At 40.4% G+C, this 18,542-nt stretch overlaps 1 protein-coding gene across 2 annotated transcripts; it reads left to right on the top strand.

The window, feature by feature from the left end:
- TMEM100 (transmembrane protein 100) lies at positions 1–12,121 on the top strand. 2 transcript variants are annotated; one of them, XM_081938197.1, is made up of 3 exons: positions 1–270; positions 1,046–1,214; positions 11,090–12,121. In XM_081938197.1, the coding sequence occupies exon 3, from the start codon at positions 11,127–11,129 to the stop codon at positions 11,559–11,561; it is 435 nt and encodes a 144-aa protein (XP_081794323.1). In that variant the 5' UTR covers positions 1–270; positions 1,046–1,214; positions 11,090–11,126; the 3' UTR covers positions 11,562–12,121. The 2 variants fall into 2 exon arrangements, with proteins under 2 accessions (XP_081794323.1, XP_081794324.1); XM_081938198.1 differs by having other exon boundaries at positions 1–298.
- Positions 12,122–18,542: the final 6,421 nt, after the last annotated feature.

The following is an 18,542-nucleotide window of genomic DNA, read 5'->3' as shown; positions in this document are numbered from 1 at the left end:
AATGCAAGTGTTTTATTTGGAATGCTATATGAAGAGAAGCTGCTCAAGTGATTTGTGTTTCCTGTTCCCTCTGGATCGCTGTCATATTCGAGGCCTCTCTGGTCAGATGAGCCAGGCTGAAAAAATTCTTTGGAGCAGTTGATGAGGAACAAACAAGGATGAAGTTACCAGATCAAATGGCATAAATAATGGAGCTTCTAGAGCTCTGGTGTCTATTCTATGGAATTCTAATCTGGTGGGCTGAATGATGTTGAACTCTCCCAAAGAAAGGTAATTCCCCTAGAAAGGGAAATAACTGGTAGTGTTTACTTCCTGGTTTTTTTAAAAAAATCTTTTAACAGCAGGATTTAATTAACAAAAATTCCTCAAAACTGATTGAGGAATTGTGCTGTATGTGCTCGTTTGTCATATATTGCCCTACCTTAAGAACTGTTAGCTATAGTCTGACTAATACATTTTGCACTGCATACTTTATTTAATAAAGAGAAATCCTGAATACTCTGTGTGTGTGTGTGTGTGTGTGTGTGTGTAGTCTCCCTTTATTTATTTATCAGCACAAATACAACACAAATATAAAAAGGCAACATTAAAAAGAAAAATATGGTTTTCTGCCTGGATGGTTTTCTGTAATGAGCCGAAGGACAGAAAGGGGGAGTAGTGGGCTCCCTCCCATATTTGGCATACCAGGGGTTGTAACACAAATACATATATACATATACATATACACATATACATATACATATACATACATACATATATATATATACACACACACACATATACATATATATATATATATATATATATATATATATATATATATATATATATATATATATATACATATACACACACACACACACACACACACACACACACACACACACACACACACACACATATATATATATATATATATATATATATATATATATATATATATATATAAACAAAGCTTATGCTGTTTCTTACATTGAATATTTCTATCATTTATGTTAACTTCACCCTTTTGCAAATATCATTCTATCCAATTTCTTTTATCTAGGTCCCATTATAGAGTGTCTGGTTTTCACAAGAAAAAAACAACACAAATGGTTAAAATCCCTCAATTTTTGCTGTTCATCGACTGATTTGGAGAATAAAAGTCTGATTTTTGGAATAAACCTTCACCGTTGCTTGCCAAAACAAGCCATGATAAATGTTTTGCAGAAGAGGTAGGTGGAAGCTGGTTCTTGTTTATGTGCATGAACAATAATAAATCATCATGGTCTTAGATGAGAAATAAATGTGCATCAGTATAACTGAAGAAATAAATACAAATGCATCATTCAATAGGCTTTTTAAACATGTTTGTTAAGATGAACAATCTCTGCCCTATATTTCTTATCCATTTATGTTATAGTACAATATTTGATTTGTACAGCCCTAACTTGTATTCTGTCATAAGGAAATTTTTGTTATTCTTTGGATTTGAAGAAAAGTTGATATTAGGAGAGTGTTCACATTTGCCCCGTGGAAGAGGAAAAATATAGGACCATGCATTTACAAAAAAGAGAAAGGAAGAATGCATTATAAGTCATATTTAAAGAATGAAACAGAGACACTCCAATGCGTGTTTCATCTTGATTTTCTCACTATCAATTGTTAAACAGTAATCTTTCTGGGGAGAAATAACTTTTGCTTAGAAAACTTTGCAGAACATGACATACATTGATGATGCTGAATGGATAATAAGAATAAAAATATTGAGGCCTCTGTGTTTAAGGATACTTTTAGTTTTCTCAACTGAAGAAGTGACAGCAGTATTGTTATGGTTAGTAAAGATGATATGGTATAATAGCTTAACTCAAGTTTTTTTATTGTGGTATGCAACAGACATATGACACTTCCACTGTAATTAAACCAGATCAGTCATAAAAGGATATCCAAGAGATTATCCAATTGACAACCAAGCCTATAATCTCTAGGTTTGTTTTTAGGTTAACCTCGTGGCCTGTGTTGCTCACTTTGAGAGTTGACTAGTTTTCTTTTTTCTTCTTTAGAAAGCAAAATGTTATTCATTTTTATTTTCTTTTTAAATAAGAAACTTATTTGCCAAAGATATTGAAGAGCTACTACCAGAATAGATGGATAAACTTGGATAGATAGATAATCTGAGTCACAGCCCCAACTCACGTAGGGGTTCACGTGTTAGACTTGATGATTGCTTGGAACAAATGTGATATATAAATGTTAACATCTGTCCTTTAATGTGGTCAGATAACTCTCTAATTGCTATGAATCTGACCAGCACTACCAAACAGGAAGGTAGACTCGTTTAATTGGCCTGACCCAAGAATATAATAGATCCACTTGGTTTCCAAAGAATACTTGGGGAGGGGGGGATTTCCAAACACTGGTGGGTCTCTGTGCTGAAGTGTTACTCTCCATCTGGGACAGTGACGTGCGGTGAGGGTTATGGCTGGGGAGGCTGGTGACGTCATCAGGAAGGCGGGGAATGGGACCACGTGTGCAGACCACGTGTGCAGACCACGTGGTCTCATTCTCCGCCTTCCTGAGTGAACATTAAGGGGACCGCAGCGTAGCATTACTTCCTCCACTGGCACCAGTCCCTTTCACCCCGCTCAAGCCTTGCCGCCTGCAGCCACCGCCCGCCCTCGCTGCTCCTTTCGTTGCTTGCCCGCCCGCCTCTAAGGCACGCCAAAGCCTCCTTCGTCCCCCCCAGCGCGCGCCCTTTTTATTTCCCGCGACACCCCCCCCCATTTCGGGAAAGCTTTCCCCATTGCCTGGGGGTTGAGGGGGGCGGCTCCTCTCCCCCCACTCCCTCCGTCCCTGCCTCTCTCCTCAGCCCAAAAGCTCCGTCCGCGCGACTCACTTCCAAGGCGATGGCTGCTCCATCCCGCTCCGGCTCTGGAAGCAACCGAAGATCAGGCTGCGTCGCTCGCTCGCTCGCCGGACTGCTTCGGCGCCATTCTGGCTACCTTCGTCCATCCGCACCCGGGAGATGCGGAAGCAGTCCGGTGGACGAGTGACCGAAGATCTCGCTGCCTCGCTCGCTGCCTCGCTCGCTCGCTCGCCGGACTGCTTCGGCGCCATTCTGGCTCCCTTCGTCCATCCGCGCCCGGGAGACGCGGAGGGAGAAATGTTGTCGGCGCCTCCAGATGACGAACCAGTCGCTTGCTTTCGTCATCGGGAGGCCGATAACATTTCTGCCTCCATGTCTCCTGGGCGCGGATGGACGAAGGTAGCCAGAATGGCGCCGAAGCAGTCCGGCGAGCGAGCGAGCAAGGCAGCGAGATCTTCGGTCACTCGTCCACCGGACTGCTTCCGCATCTCCCGGGCGTGGATGGACGAAGGTAGCCAGAATGGCGCCGAAGCAGTCCGGCGAGCGAGCGAGCGAGGCAGCGAGATCTTCGGTCACTTGTCCACCGGACTGCTTCCGCATCTCCCGGGCGCGGATGGACGAAGGTAGCCAGAATGGCGCCGAAGCAGTCCGGCGAGCAAGCGAGCGAGGCAGCGAGAGCTTCGGTCACTCGTCCACCGGACTGCTTCCGCATCTCCCGGGCGCGGATGGACGAAGGTAGCCAGAATGGCGCCGAAGCAGTCCGGCGAGCGAGCGAGCGAGGCAGCGAGATCTTCGGTCACTCGTCCACCGGACTGCTTCCGCATCTCCCGGGCGCGGATGGACGAAGGTAGCCAGAATGGCGCCAAGACAGTCCGGTGGACGAGTGACCGAAGATCTCGCTGCCTCACTCGCCGGACTGCTTCGGCGCCATTCTGGCTACCTTCGTCCATCCGCGCCCGGGAGATGCGGAAGCAGTCCGGTGGACGAGTGACCGAAGATCTCGCTGCCTCGCTCGCTCGCTCGCCGGACTGCTTCGGCGCCCGGGAGACGTGGAGGCAGAAATGTTGTCGGCCTCCCGATGACGAAAGCAAGCGACTGGTTCGTCATCCGGAGGCGCCGACAACATTGCTCCCTCCGCGTCTCCCGGGCGCGGCCGGACGGATGTATATAATATTATATATAGTATATAATATTATATACTATTATTCCATGAAGAGAGGTGAGGCCCTGCCTCCCCTGCCTCTACTGACCGCACGTCACTGATCTGGGAATACTTGGACAGCTTCAGCTTTGCACAGAATTGCACCTAGGTGGCCTCTTGCTAAACACCAGTTCATGAGCACTTGGATTACTGAGGAGCTCCAGGAAGTGAACAGCAGAAGAGACACCTAAAGCAACATCAGGAAAAGACAAAGAGCAAGTATTTCTGCATCTTATAAGAGTGTAGCTTGAGCTTACATATACTAATATGAGCGCTAAAATACATGTTGCTGATCCATAGTTTACTATTCAGTGGCCTATTTAAAGTTACCATTACCATATTAAATAAAGATGAGAAAAATCATATCTATTTGGAACTGAGTGCTAAGTAGGCAGATCCTATTGCGGTAACTAAGAGTGTTCCTTGCAAGTTTAATTAGGAGAGTTTGATTCTTTCAGTTCTCAGGAAGGGGACAATGTTCTTCACCGTACTGGCTCTGCCGCTTGTGGTTTGGATGCCTGTCTTTCTGCTTGGTGAAAGTCTCCAAGGAGCTAGCAGGTGACTGGGCCAGGGTAGTGGTTAATACACTCTTGAGAGAGGCAGTAGTACTCCCTGTCTTTACAAAGGTAATAGTGTACCTTCTTCTTAAGAAGCTATCACTTAATCTAGTTATAATAAATAGCTGTTGTCCAGTCTCTAACATTCTCTTTTTAGGGAAGGATATTGATAAGGTTGAAGAACACTGTAGGAAATAGATTGTCTACATGCTTTTTCAGTCTTATTTCAGGCCTGTAAATGAGCCAGGGATAGTGGAAGTATGACTCTCATGGTCTTGCTGTACCTCTATATGGCATTTGAGACCTCTGTTTATTGTAGCCTGACTTTAAGAGTTAGGCGTAGGGGACATTATTTTATTGTGGTTTTCCTCCTTCCTGAAGGGGAGTTTTCAGTCAGTAGTAATACTTGATATTTTATCCTTCCTATTTAATATCTATATGAAGCTGCTAGGGAGGATATTCATTGGCATGGAGTCACATATCATCAGTATGCTGATGATGCTCATCTTGACATTGGGCTGAACAAGAAGCCTTGTCCTAGTCCAGTGATGGCTAACCTTTTTTGGCTCCCGTGCCAAAAGCACGGGGAGCACAGGGAGGTCGTGCGCAGGCATGCCACACCCATAATGCTATGTGCGCACATCCCCCCTGCTTTTGCCACATTTTTTCACCCTCCCCAGGCTCCAGATGCTTTCTAGGAGCCTGGGGAGGGTGAAAAACAGCCTCCCCCCCCGACACCCCTGGAGGCCCTCCAGAAGCTTCAGGAGCTTCCCTGAAGCCTCCGGAGGGCGAAAAACAGACCTACGGGGAACCCAGAAGTTCGGGAATGGACTTCTGGTTTCCCCTTAGGGCCAGTTTTTGCCCTCCGGAGCTTCAAGGAGGGTGAAAAATGGTCTCAAAGGAAGGCTGAAGTTATGTGCGTTGGAGCTGACAGGGCAACACCTCACGTGCTCTAACAAATGGCTGTGTGTGCCACCTGTGGCACACGTGCCATAGGTTCACCATCACAGTCCTAGTCTTTGAAGGTTAATTAGGATCTGATGAAAAAAGCTCAATCCTGACAAAACAAAGTAGCAATGGACATGGAGAATTTCCAGTACCAGAGACATTCCATCTTTGGTTTTACTTCCTTTTTTAGAACTGGTTCATAATCTGGCGGTCCCTCTGGACTTCCAGCTTCTGACAAAGAGCCAGTGGCAAATGTCACCAGATTACATCTGGTATGTTAGATGATCTCAAGACTAGCAGACATAAATTCTGGATCACTTGTACCTTAGCCGCTTATTACCGAATTACTGCAATATATGTGAGGCTTCCTTTGAAGAGCATCCAGAAGCTTAGATTGATTCAGAATGCATTGACTGCATTGGCTTGAAGAGTGGAGGAAGCCTTATGTTTCTCCCAAGTGACACTTCTATTTCAAGAGTTGTATGGGGTGCTTGTTCTTTTCCAGATGTTATTCAATGTCATCTTTAAAGTCCTCCATAGCTTCTTGCATGGTAGGACGAGCTCTCTCTTTTAAAGATTGTCATTTTAGATGCTGCAGGAATGAACCTTCTCAATCCCAGATTTCATTTTGAAGCAGCAGATTCCCAAAATTAGGTTGTCCTCCATTCTGTTAGGTTTTTTTGGCTATTTTTTTCCTTTTATTTTTTTAATCTTCTTATTAAAAATGTTAATAAATTTTACAATTATCACCCCCCTTACCCTTCCCTGTTCCCACCCTCCCTCCCCCCGACTTCCCAGAGCAAAATACAGGGTATAGACATTTAACAACCATATGCTAACATAAGCTAACTAATTTTAACATGTTACTATTCTTGTGCTTTAACTCCCCCTTTATTAAACTAACTTTGAATAAATTGTAACATTCTTTATGCCTTCATTCAAAAACTAACTGAAATTTTTTAGTCCGGTATTTGTTTTGAATATAGTCAATCCATCTTCTCCAATCCAGCTTGTACTTCTCATCTGAGTGATCCTTCAGATACGCTGAAATTTTGGCCATCTCTGCTAAGTTTACTACTTTTAACGTCCATTCTTGAATAGTGGGCAACTCTTCCTTCTTCCAGTATTGCGCCACCAACAATCTTGCTGCCGTCGTTAGGTTCAAAATCAGATTGTTCTCTATGACAGTACAATCTGAAACTATGCCTAACAAAAACAACTGGGGTGTGAACTTTATCCTCTTTTTCAAAATATTATGAATAACCCACCATATTTTTATCCAAAATGCTTTAACTTTTTTACAAGTCCACCAAATATGGTAGTACGTGGCACCAACACAGTCACATCTCCAACATTTAGATTGTAGATTCGGATACATACAGGCTAGCCTTTTTGGATCTAAATGCCATCTGTACAGCATCTTGTAGAAATTCTCTCTCAAGTTCTGAGCTTGTGTAAATTTTACATTTCTTACCCAGATCTCTTCCCATGTTTCCATCATTATTGGTTCTTCAAAGTTTTGTGCCCATTTTATCATACAATCTTTAACTAATTCTGTTTCTGAGTCTATTTCTATCAATACATTATACAACCTTTTTATGTGCATTTGACCCTGGTCCCTAATTTGTTTTATCAAATTATCCTCATTTTGGATGATACCAGTTTTCTGGTCTTTTTTCCATCTAGCCTTTCCATACTGAAACCAGGTTTGAATTACCCTTTCGACTCTTAATGCATTCAAAAATTTTAACTGTAGTACACCTCTATCCATACTAAGAAGTTCTGCATATGTAATTACATCTTGTTTTTTTTTCTATACTTATGTTCTCTATAGCGTGTCTGGGCACCCCCCACATAGGTATCTTGTCGTTTAGCCTATATTGATATTTTTTCCAGACACGCAGTAAGGCATTCCTTAAAATATGACTTTTAAAGATCTTGTCGGCCTTCTTGTCATATATTAAATAAGCATGCCAGCCATATACCAAATCATAACCCTCAATATTCAATATTTTATCCTCTGTTAGGTTAATCCAATCGCTAATTATTGTTAAAACTGCTGCTTCATAGTATAATTTTAAGTTGGGCATTTTTAAGCCTCCTCTTTCACGTATGTCTTGCATTATTTTAAGTTTTATTCTCGGTTTCTTTCCTGCCCAAACAAAGTTGTTAATGCCTTTCTGCCATTCTTCCAAATTTGCATCTTTTTTAAGTATTGGTATCATTTGAAAAAGAAATAGAAACTTGGGCAAAACATTCCTTTTAACTGCAGCTATCCTTCCCAACAAAGACAATTGTAATTTTTTCCAATTATTCATTTCTATCTGTATTTTATGCCATAATAGTTCATAATTGTACTTATATAATTTCCCATTTGAAGTTGAAATATGAATTCCTAAATATTTAACCTTTTTTACTATCTCACATCCTGTTACTCTTTCTAATTCTTTTTTTTTTTTTGGTTCGTGGTCATATTTTTAGCTATCATCTTTGTCTTCCCTAGGTTTACTTTGAACCCAGATACTTGACCATATTGGTTAATTATATTCATTAGATATTTTGTTAGTTTTGAGAAAGGCCATTAAATCATGACTTTTCAAAAGCACTTTAAGTTGGAATGAATATCATTAGTGAGCCTCTCTTGCTATGAACTTCTTTTCATAAGATGTTTTGGCTGGCCCTTGAATATTAAAGTTATTCTACCTATAATCCTTATTCGTTTCTATGCTGTTGGAAACACATTTCCACAAGTCCATGCCATGTAATATTTAAACAACTGCATTAGTAGGCCTCAGTTGATTATCGCCATAGCATGAATATAAAATGCAAAGTGTTTTTACCTTATTAATTAAGAGACTGTGAGATGGATTTTATCAATACACCCTCGGTTATATACTTATTTAATATATAACATGTTAGGAACATTGGGTGTATCCTTTTGAGATACTTGGACAAATATAATTTAAACCTTTTGTTAGCATTCTTATTGTTTTGTTATGGCTGATAAAATAGTTATTCTTTTAAATAGAATGAAAAATAATCTTGATTACAAAGTTAATTAAAAATCAGTATTCAATTTTTGATGGCCATGGTGGGGCGTATGTGTATGTGTAAGTACAGTAAGCTAGTTCATTCATAAGAGACCACATATTCTAAACTAAAATGTCTACCGTAATATTAAATAAAAATCAACAAACCTTGTTATGTGATTTTTACTTTACAAATGGTGACTTTCAATGGGGAAATGGAGAGCCAATCTGATGTGATGATAAAGGTGCTGGCCTAGAAATCAGAAGAGTGTGAGCTCTAGGCCTCCTTTTAACATGAAAGCTAGCTGATAACTTTGGGCCAGTTCATCACTTGACCCAATCCATATCACAGAGTTGTTGTGGAGAAAATAGGAATTGGGAGAATTAGATATGTTTGCTGCCTTAAGTTAACTAAATATAAAGATGGGATAAAAATCTAAGAATAGTCGCAAAATACACATTCAGCAGTGTATAGCACTACAGTAGTATCACTCCAGTCCCGCTGTGCTAGAATAATTCATGTTCGGTTACTCTCCAAAAACGGAAATGAATATTTTATTAAAATATTTTTATGCTGAGATTATTCCTAATTAGGGTATAAATAGGAGTGTTGGTCCAACAAGGGTATTTGATTCTGCTATCTTAAATTGGAAATATTTTTTCCTCCCTCTTCTTACCTCTTTTCCACTGAGTTTTTCAGGCTGGCCAGGGAAAGTCTCAGTGCTTTTGTAAAAGCCAGAATTAGCAGGTGTTGTAAACATTCATGCTCCCTGCTTTTCTTCCATCTGGAAGGAAATGACTGTTTGCAAATGACTGGGAGAAGGCTGCACATAGAAACAGTAGGGGATCACTTTGTCTTGTGTGAGCTGTGCAGTCTAGTAGCCTGAAAAATCACAAATAATTTTCTATTTTCATTGTTGTATTGTTGGAAACTGCCTTAAGGTTTGGAAAGGCTCAGAGTAAATGTTTTCAATAAGTAAAAGATACCTGCAAAGTATATGGTAGTTAGTTCTATTGAGGCACTGACCTGAATAAGTTAAAACTTGACAGTTCTACACCAACTTTCTCTTTTTCTCCTTGATTTCAGTGGGATCAGTAAAAACAAAAACAAATTTTATATGATGATCACAGATCAACCCATATTTCTTTAATTGTTTCAAACCCCGTCTTGAATCAGAAACTTCAGGATCAATTAAACAGTTCCACAGCAATCATTACAAAAGAACATAATGCTATTACGCTCCTAGTATGTCCTATTAAGAATCCAAAATTGTATAAATAACCAAAAATACATTAATCAGAATTGAAGCCAGTGAAATTTTGTAGACAAATAACATTCTATATTTGGATCACCACAGCTAACCAAGCCCTTCCCAACAGTCCTACATAATATATAGTATAAGTTATAAAAAGAAGAGCAATGGCCATTGGAAGAAGTGATCTACCACTGTTCATGGAGAAAAAAATATCTTCAGCAGAGATCCTTCCCTTCACCTGCTGTTGATACATTGTGTAACTAGAGACACCAGAGTTTGTATCTTCTTACTGTGCATGCAAAATAATATAGATGTGCTATGGAAAAAGCTGGAACTATTCCTTACCTGTACAGGAGATGTAGAAGAAATTGCTGGTCTTGATATAATTTTTGTATCTTTTAATATTATGATACCATTTATGCCATAACATTTAGATGAACACCAGTTGCACTTACGTTGAACAATTCCAATGATTGTCCTGTTAACACTTCAAAAATATTTCCTTATGCCGTTTTTACTACTCAATCTATACTCTAACTCACAATTATTGAATTACAACAAATGAATCACTACAAAATTGTAGTAGAGAAATGTCTGAGTTTTAAGTTAAAAATGTAAAAACACAGAAGATGGCTCCGAATTGCATTTGAAAGATTCATTTTCTCCTAGCTTTCAACAAAGCAAATGACAGGATTTGCTAATTACTCCAAGGTTAGGAATAATAGCTGTGGGGAAAAATATTCTTGTCTCCCAATGGTGACCAGTGGTGAAATTCATTTTTTTTACTACCGGTTCTATGGTCATGGCTTTGTGGGCATGGCAGGGGAAGGATACTGCAAAATCCCCATTCCCTCCCCACTCTGGGGCCAGCCAGAGGTGGAATTTGCCGGTTCTCCGATCTACTCAAAGTTTCCGCTACCGGTTCTCCAGAACCTGTCAGAACCTGCTGAATTTCACCCCTGAAGTAGACTATGGTCTTAACATTATCCAGGAAAGAATAAGGGGTACCATAGGAAGTGTTGTAGCAGATAAATGAGTCCAGGTTATTCTTGGATTTGTTGGGATGCTGCAAGCAGTTCCATGTTATTTTAAGACTCTTATAATGCAATTTGCTTTCTCGTTTCAAAATCCCATGGACTCTGGGTTAGAAAGGACTCTGGGAGTTAAAGAGATGTGGGGCTGCAGATTGTCCATCCTGTTTCTAGAGATAGTCCAGAAATATTCATGCATTCAAATCCATTTCCTTTTCACAGCTGAAACCTTTCAAACAACACCCAAGCCTCAGCATTGATGCAAGAGAAGCTAGTCAAACATTGCAAGATGACAGACGAGCCAATTAAAGAGATCTTGGGAAGTTCCAAGTGTCCTCAATGTGCAACACAGGAGAAAAGCAACAACAATGACTGCAGGGTAATGGCTGTCCCTTTGGTGAGTGAATGCCAACTGACGGCTGCTACAGGGGGAGCTGAACTCTCCTGCTACCGCTGTACGATCCCATTTGGGGTGGTGATTCTCATTGCTGGGGTGGTGGTCACTGCGGTGGCATATAGCTTCAACTCCCATGGATCCATCATCTCCGTGTTTGGTTTGATTCTCTTGTCATCTGGACTCTTTCTGCTGGTGTCAAGTGCATTATGCTGGAAAATCCGCCAGCACCACAAGAAGACCAAGAGGCGTGAAAGCCAGACAGTTCTAGTGGCTAACCAGAGGAACCTGTTTGCTTAAGAACTACATTTTTAAAAAAAACACTTTAAAAAAGACAGAGAGGTCACAGAATGCACAAATCTATTTATTTTCATTTGGGCTACAGGATGTCTTTTATTAATAACTGTTTGGATTTATCAATGCTAAGTAAACAGTTCTTGCAAAATCAGGAATAATTTGGTATCCATTTTATCATAAACATATTTCAAGGTGAATTAGGTTTAGTAGTTTCTTCCTTCCATTTAGTCTCCTATCGGCATTTACCCCTCCCTCTCCATTTATATTATAAACTTAAAAGCAAGACAAACTAGCTAAGGTGAAAAAAACCTGTTATAGTCAAAGATAGCAGTAAGCAATTGGTAATGTATATATGCCCATAAGAACAAGGTAATTCTTTGTTAACAGCTATCCCTTTTCATAGAATTATTTGTTTCAAGTATATATATATATGTAACAAGAGCTTACCTTGAATTACTTTTCTGAGAAGCAACTTTTGAAAGCAACTGGGAAGAGGAGCCTGTGAACAATTCTATTATGGCTAATACTTGCAAATAAATCTGTGTCACTATAGTGGTAAATAATTCTATATTTTTCTGTTCTACGAAAGACATGGAAGCACCTAAACTTTAGCTGTTTTTCTACTCCAGATTTCTCTTGAAAAAAATCTGCTTCTACCTGTTGTTTACCTTTGTGTGGAACAAATAGAGCCTGCCTCAGTGCAATCCCCCAAAATGAAAATAGCAATTTCATTGCATGCTTCATTGATTAGCATGTTTGCTTGATTTACAGAGGGCTGCAAATAAAGCAATTCCCTTTTTCCTTCTACACCCATTTGGCCAACCCATCTTGAAATGTTATTTGCCTCCCCGTCCTTATGCATTGCCTCTGCTTATTGCCCTCCTCCTCAACTCTGTCTTCTGCACCAAAGATTTTTGTTGTTGTACTCCAAGCTACAGGTGAAACTCGAAAAATTAAAATATCGTGCAAAAGTTCATTTATTTCAGTAATGCAACTTAAAAGGTGAAACTAATATATGAGATAAGACTCATTACATGCAAAGCAAGATAGTTCAAGCCGTGATTTGTCATAATTGTGATGATTATGGCTTACAGTTCATGAAAACCCCAAATCCACAATCTCAGAAAATTAGAATATTACATGCAATCAATAAAACAAGGATTGTACATAGAACAATATTGGACCTCTGAAAAGTATAAGCATGCATATGTACTCAGTACTTGGTTTGGGCCCCTTTTGCAGCAATTACTGCCTCAACCTGGCGTGGCATGGAAGCTATCAGCCTGTGGCACTGCTGAGGTGTTATGGAAGACCAGGATGCTTCAATAGCAGCCTTCAGCTCTTCTGCATTGTTCGGTCTCATGTCTCTCATCTTTCTCTTGGCAATGCCCCATAGATTCTCTATGGGGTTCAGGTCAGCCAAGTTTGCTGGGCAATCAAGCACAGTAATCCCACGATCATTGAACCAGGTTTTGGTGCTTTTGGCAGTGTGGGCAGGTGCCAAGTCCTGCTGGAAAATGAAGTCAGCATCCCCATAAAGCTTGTCTGCGGAAGGAAGCATGAAGTGATCCAAAATTCTCCTGGTAGATGGCTGCGTTGACCCTGGACTTAATGAAGCACAGTGGACCAACACCAGCAGATGACATGACTCCCCAAATCAGCACAGACTGTGGAAACTTCACACTGGACTTCAAGCATCTTGCAATGTGTGCCTCTCCATTCTTCCTCCATACTCTGGGTCCTTGGTTTCCTAATGAGATGCAAAAGTTGATCTCATCAGAAAAGAGGACTTTGGACCACTGAACAACAGATCAGGTCTGTTTTTCTTTAGCCCAGGTAAGACGCTTCTGACGTTTGTTATTCAGGAGCGGCTTGACAAGAGGAATACGACATTTGAAGCCGATGTCCGGGATCCGCCTTTGTGTGGTGGCTCTTGATGCACTGACTCCAGCCTCGGTGCACTCCTTGTGAAAGTCCCCAACACCTTTGAATGGCTTTTTCCTGACAATCCTCTCCAGGCTGCAGTCATCCCTGCTGCTTGTGCACCTTTTTCTTCCACACTTTTCCCTTCCACATAACTTTCTATTAATGTGCTTTGATTCAGCACTTTGGGAACATCCAACTTCTTTTGCAATTACCTTTTGAGGCTTTCCCTCCTTATGGAGGGTGTCAATGATGGTTTACTGCACAACTGTCAGGTCAACAGTCTTTCCAATGATTGTGATTCCTACTGATCCAGACTGAGAGACCATTTAAAGGCTCAGGAACCTTTGCAGGTGTTATGGCTTAATTAGCTGATTAGAGTGGGACACTTTGAGCTTAGCATATTGCACCTTTTCACAATATTCTAATTTTCTGAGATTGTGGATTTGGGGTTTTCATGAGCTGTAAGCCATAATCATCACAATTATGACAAGTCACAGTTTGAACTATCTCGCTTTGCATGTAATGACTCTATCTCATATATTAGTTTCACCTTTTAAGTTGAATTACTGAAATAAATGAACTTTTGCACGATATTCTAATTTTTCGAGTTTCACCTGTATTCTGAATGCTTGGATAATGTTAGAAACAGGAAAAGTCAAGAAAATTGAGAAGGCAATCAGAAAACACCTAAAAATGCCAAAAGCCTGCTCACGGCTTTCTCCTCCAATTTTGTGGCATTTAGGTTTTCAATAGATGAAAAGTTCATATACATATTTCATCAACTTATTTTTTTAACGCCTACAGTAATTGCATTAGTGAATTCTCAGATCACTTCTCTACTCTTGTTTTGTTCCTAAGAAATGTATGGTACTTTTTCAAAAATTTTGGGTGCTCATGGGCGGGGGATTAATCTCTATGCCTATTAGCCCAAAGTAAACAAAATATCTGTATAGCTCAAAGTGACTTTTTTTCTATAAATTTCATTATTATAATGCTCTCATACTTAGCACTTTGGGGTGGTTTTGATATTTTTCTAATGAACCCTACATTTTAAAAATAATAAACAATTTCTGCTGCTAGAGCTTCACAAAGTTTAGTTATTTCCATTCTGATCTGGTACAGGTATTCCTCAGCTTACAACCATAATTGATCACAAAAATTTATGTTACTAAGTGAGAAATTTGTTAAGGGAGTTTTGCCCCATGCTATGACTTTTCTTGCCACATTTCTTAACTGAATCACTGTAGTTGTTAAATTAGTAACCCGAATTGTTAAGTGAATATGGTTGTCCCATTGACTTTACTTTTCAGAAGGTTGCAAAATGTGATTACGTGACCTAGCTGGGATCCTGCAACCATCATAAATGTGAGTCAAATGTCAAACATCCAAATATCAATCACATGACCATGGGGATGCTGCAGTGGTCATAAGTATGAAAAATGGTCATAAGTCACTTTTCCAGTGCCGTTAACTTCAAATGGTCACTAAATGAACTGTTGTAAGTTGAGGACTACCTGTACTGATCCATCCCAGAAGACCAGTATGGATATGAATGATACGAATGCACAGCCAGAGACGGCTTCAATGTATTTTGTTCATCCCTGCCCTACTGAAATGCTAAGGAACACGTGACACTAGAGAGGAAGAACATTTAACTTTGCAGGTGGAACTTTTATCCAGTCCCTGAAAGCTTTTATAATTACGGATTATTAAGTGCAGTTGAACCTCTAAAATTCTGCTAATGTTGAACTTTCTCTTCTGCATCTTTTATTTAAGAAATGTATGGGGCAGTGTATGCAAAATCTATGTTAAAAACTGAAAATACAATAAAAGATCCTATGAACCAAGCCTAAAGCAGTAACATTTCAAAGAGCTGAAATGAAACCCAAATTGAAATAGTAACATTAAATGCCTTAAGGGCAAATAAAATGATTCTAGCAGATCACTGAATTTAATTCAAAGTGGATGCTAGCCATGTTTCACTTGTAATCCAAGTGATGTTGTGGCTGTGCTTTCACAGCACCTAGATGCTGTAGGGGTCTGGATGGGGGACAATAGGCTGTTATTGAATTCTGGTAAGATGGAGTAATTGTGGAATCTTTGGATCCATGGGTTTATTATTGTTAGTTCTGGATGGAGTGGCTGTACTCCAGATAGACGTGCAACTTGGGGATTTTCCTAGACTCGTGACTCCTGCTCAAAGAGCAGGTGGCAGTCATGTTTAGAAGAACCTTTCCACAATTTGGGATTGTGTGCCAACTGTACCCTTGTCTGGATTGTGAGGCCATGTGCTCAGTGACTCATCTTCTGGTCATCTGCCATTTAGATCATGCACTCTACATGGAGCTACCCTTGAAGAGTATTTGGAAGCTACAATTGTTCAAGAATGCAACAGTATGGACAGTTTTGAGGCTCTTAGGGTAGCACACGTGACATCACGTGGCACTGGCTGCTGATCTACTTTCAGCTAATTCAAGGTGTTGAATTAACTAACTTTAAAACCCTTTATGGTGTAGGTCCATGATATCTGAGGAACCATATTTCCTTAATGGGATTGGGCCATTCTCTACAGGCTAGTAAGATATCCTATTGCGGACCCCATCGGGCAAGGAATTGCAGCTGGGGGGTACAGGAGAAAAGTCTTCTCTGCCTCTGCCTTTTGGAACATCTTGCCACTGGAGGTGAGATCTATCCCCCCTCTCCTGGCCTTCAGGAAATGCCTTAAAATGTGGCTGTCGGTTGGCATGGGAGAAGCTGTTGGCTGGAGGTGACTACTGCCGTAACAGAGAAGCCCATTGCCTCATTTCGTATACCTTCAACCTAATTTCAACAGCCTCTTGCAGGAACAAAATTCAGACTTTAGGTAAGTGATTTCAACTTTCTAGGAGTAAAAAAGCAAAAGGGCAATAGAGAGACTGAAAATGATGTCAGAAACAATGACGGCCCTGCTTCATTCACTGTTGCTTTGCCATTGAACTTCACTGATGTAATCTGACTCCCAACAGAGACTATGCTTGCAGAGATGTGTTGCTTGGTCAAAAAAAAATGTTGCCCCCCCAAAAAATATAAAGCATGAACCTCAGATACATATAAGTTCTTGTACCCCAAAACAACACGTGAGGTGAGAGACAAAGTTGGTCTCGGAATTCTGTTTCTTCTATCTCTCTACATGCCATAGAAGCTGTAATTTGGGGTATGTCCAGGACTTGAGCAAAAGCATCTCAGCCTATTTCCAGTGTTAAGACTCAGTTCTGTGGCATGTTAGCATGTTAAGTAGTAACAACAGAGTCTATCCGATCATGTTCAAAGTGTCATTCCTTCCTCAGTGTGTAAGATTCATCTGGGAATAGACTGAAAGTTTCCAAACTAAAGGATGTGACTTGGGTCATGACATCCTGCACTGTAAGAATGTAATAGAAAAAAGATCCAAGGTGTTTGTGAAATTGGCCATTGTAGTCCTACATTTTAGAGATAGAGCCATATGGCTGATTAAGAATCTTCTCTCCTACAGATGGATGTAAGCCTGTGGCTCAGTTGTGCATACAACTGAAATGTCCTATTTTTTTGTCCAATAGAATTTGCTTGTCAGTAAATGTGAATAGGGTTGCAACTTTTAAATTGCAAGTGCTTGTAATGGTCTGTGTCTAGAGAGATGTAAAATCAACCCCCATAGTTTTCCTCTCAGACTACTACTGGTTTTCTCCTAATGAAGGAACGGTGGAGATAACATCATTGCATGAATAACCCCAACCCTTTTGTTAAAAATGTGCACATGGAAACAGTGCTCACAACTGAGACCCTAGCCTTCTAAAGTGCAAGCTGTGATTTAAATAGAGCAGCAGCTATACATATGGGAGGGGATGTTTAGACTCCGTATTTGTGTTGCTACACTCCACAGTTACCAGACACTATAATAAAATCACTTGCATCAGAGGAAAGCTGACCACACATTTTAGCACTTTTCATAGCTCGAACTTAATCACGGCAGGAAGCTTTCCTGCTACTGGGGAGAACATATTGCGTCACTAGAACATCTGACACGGGTATCTTATGTCAATCACTTTGCTTAAGGTCATTAAAAATATTAGGGGGTGTTCTCTTACAATATAAAGCTGTGGCACAGAGTGACAATTAGCAGGACACACAGCATTGCTAAATCAGTGGACAGAGGATTTTAAAACCCACTCTAATTCAGAACGAGGGCAGTGGTTATCATTTTCAAGGCAAAGGGGGTCACTCCCATACTAAAGCAATAATTCTGATCAAGCTTCAACTAGGAAAACAAAGATAGCATGTTCTGGCTGTAATATGCTTTTTTTCCCCCCTGCTGGAATTTTGTTTAGCCCAGCAATTTGACTGGGTGTGTTGTAAAATTCAGGTGCACTGAAACCACCAGCCAACCCTCTGAATGGCACGTGAGTATAGAAAACAGAAATACTTCTCCCAAGAATGATATGAGAGAATGAGCCTTTTTTTTTTTAACCCAAACTTTCAGCTCAATATCATTCAAGCCTTTTCAGGTTTGGATCAGGTTTCAAACTCCTGAATGCCGTGGTGGGTCAGAGGTGATTGAACAAGAACCCTTATGCGGATATGTGTAACGGACAGTAGCTCTTTTGCAACATGTATGTTTTTCTAACTCTTACTCTGTGCCACAACTTTACATTGCAAGAGAACTTCCCCTAATATTTTTAATGACCTTAAGCAAAGTGATCTCTTATTGACCATTTATTTAGGCAAAATGAGTGTTAAAAAGCATAATTCAGCCAAAAATGAATTAGGGAGGGATGATTGCTGGAAATGAAATAGCTTCCTATGCACTGGTGGGCTTGCTCAGGAAGAGCAAATGGGAGGGGATTTCTTTTTCATATATCCTTTAATTCTTTGTGCATGCTCCCTTCTTTGTTGGCCCCATTGAAAGAAATAATACATCCAAAAGTATTACCTAGTCCCCCTCAGTTCCCCTCTGAAATTTCCCCAGCTCAAGATGTTCCTCAGTGATATTTACATCTAGTAATGACCCTGCCTGATTCACAGAATTGAAGGGAGTCCAAATAA

This window comes from Natrix helvetica (genome assembly GCF_964273705.1).
Source record: "Natrix helvetica genome assembly, chromosome: 1".
NCBI lineage: Eukaryota > Metazoa > Chordata > Lepidosauria > Squamata > Natricidae > Natrix > Natrix helvetica.
Note: the sequence above shows the minus strand (reverse complement) of the source record. Positions and strands in the feature narration are given on the sequence as shown.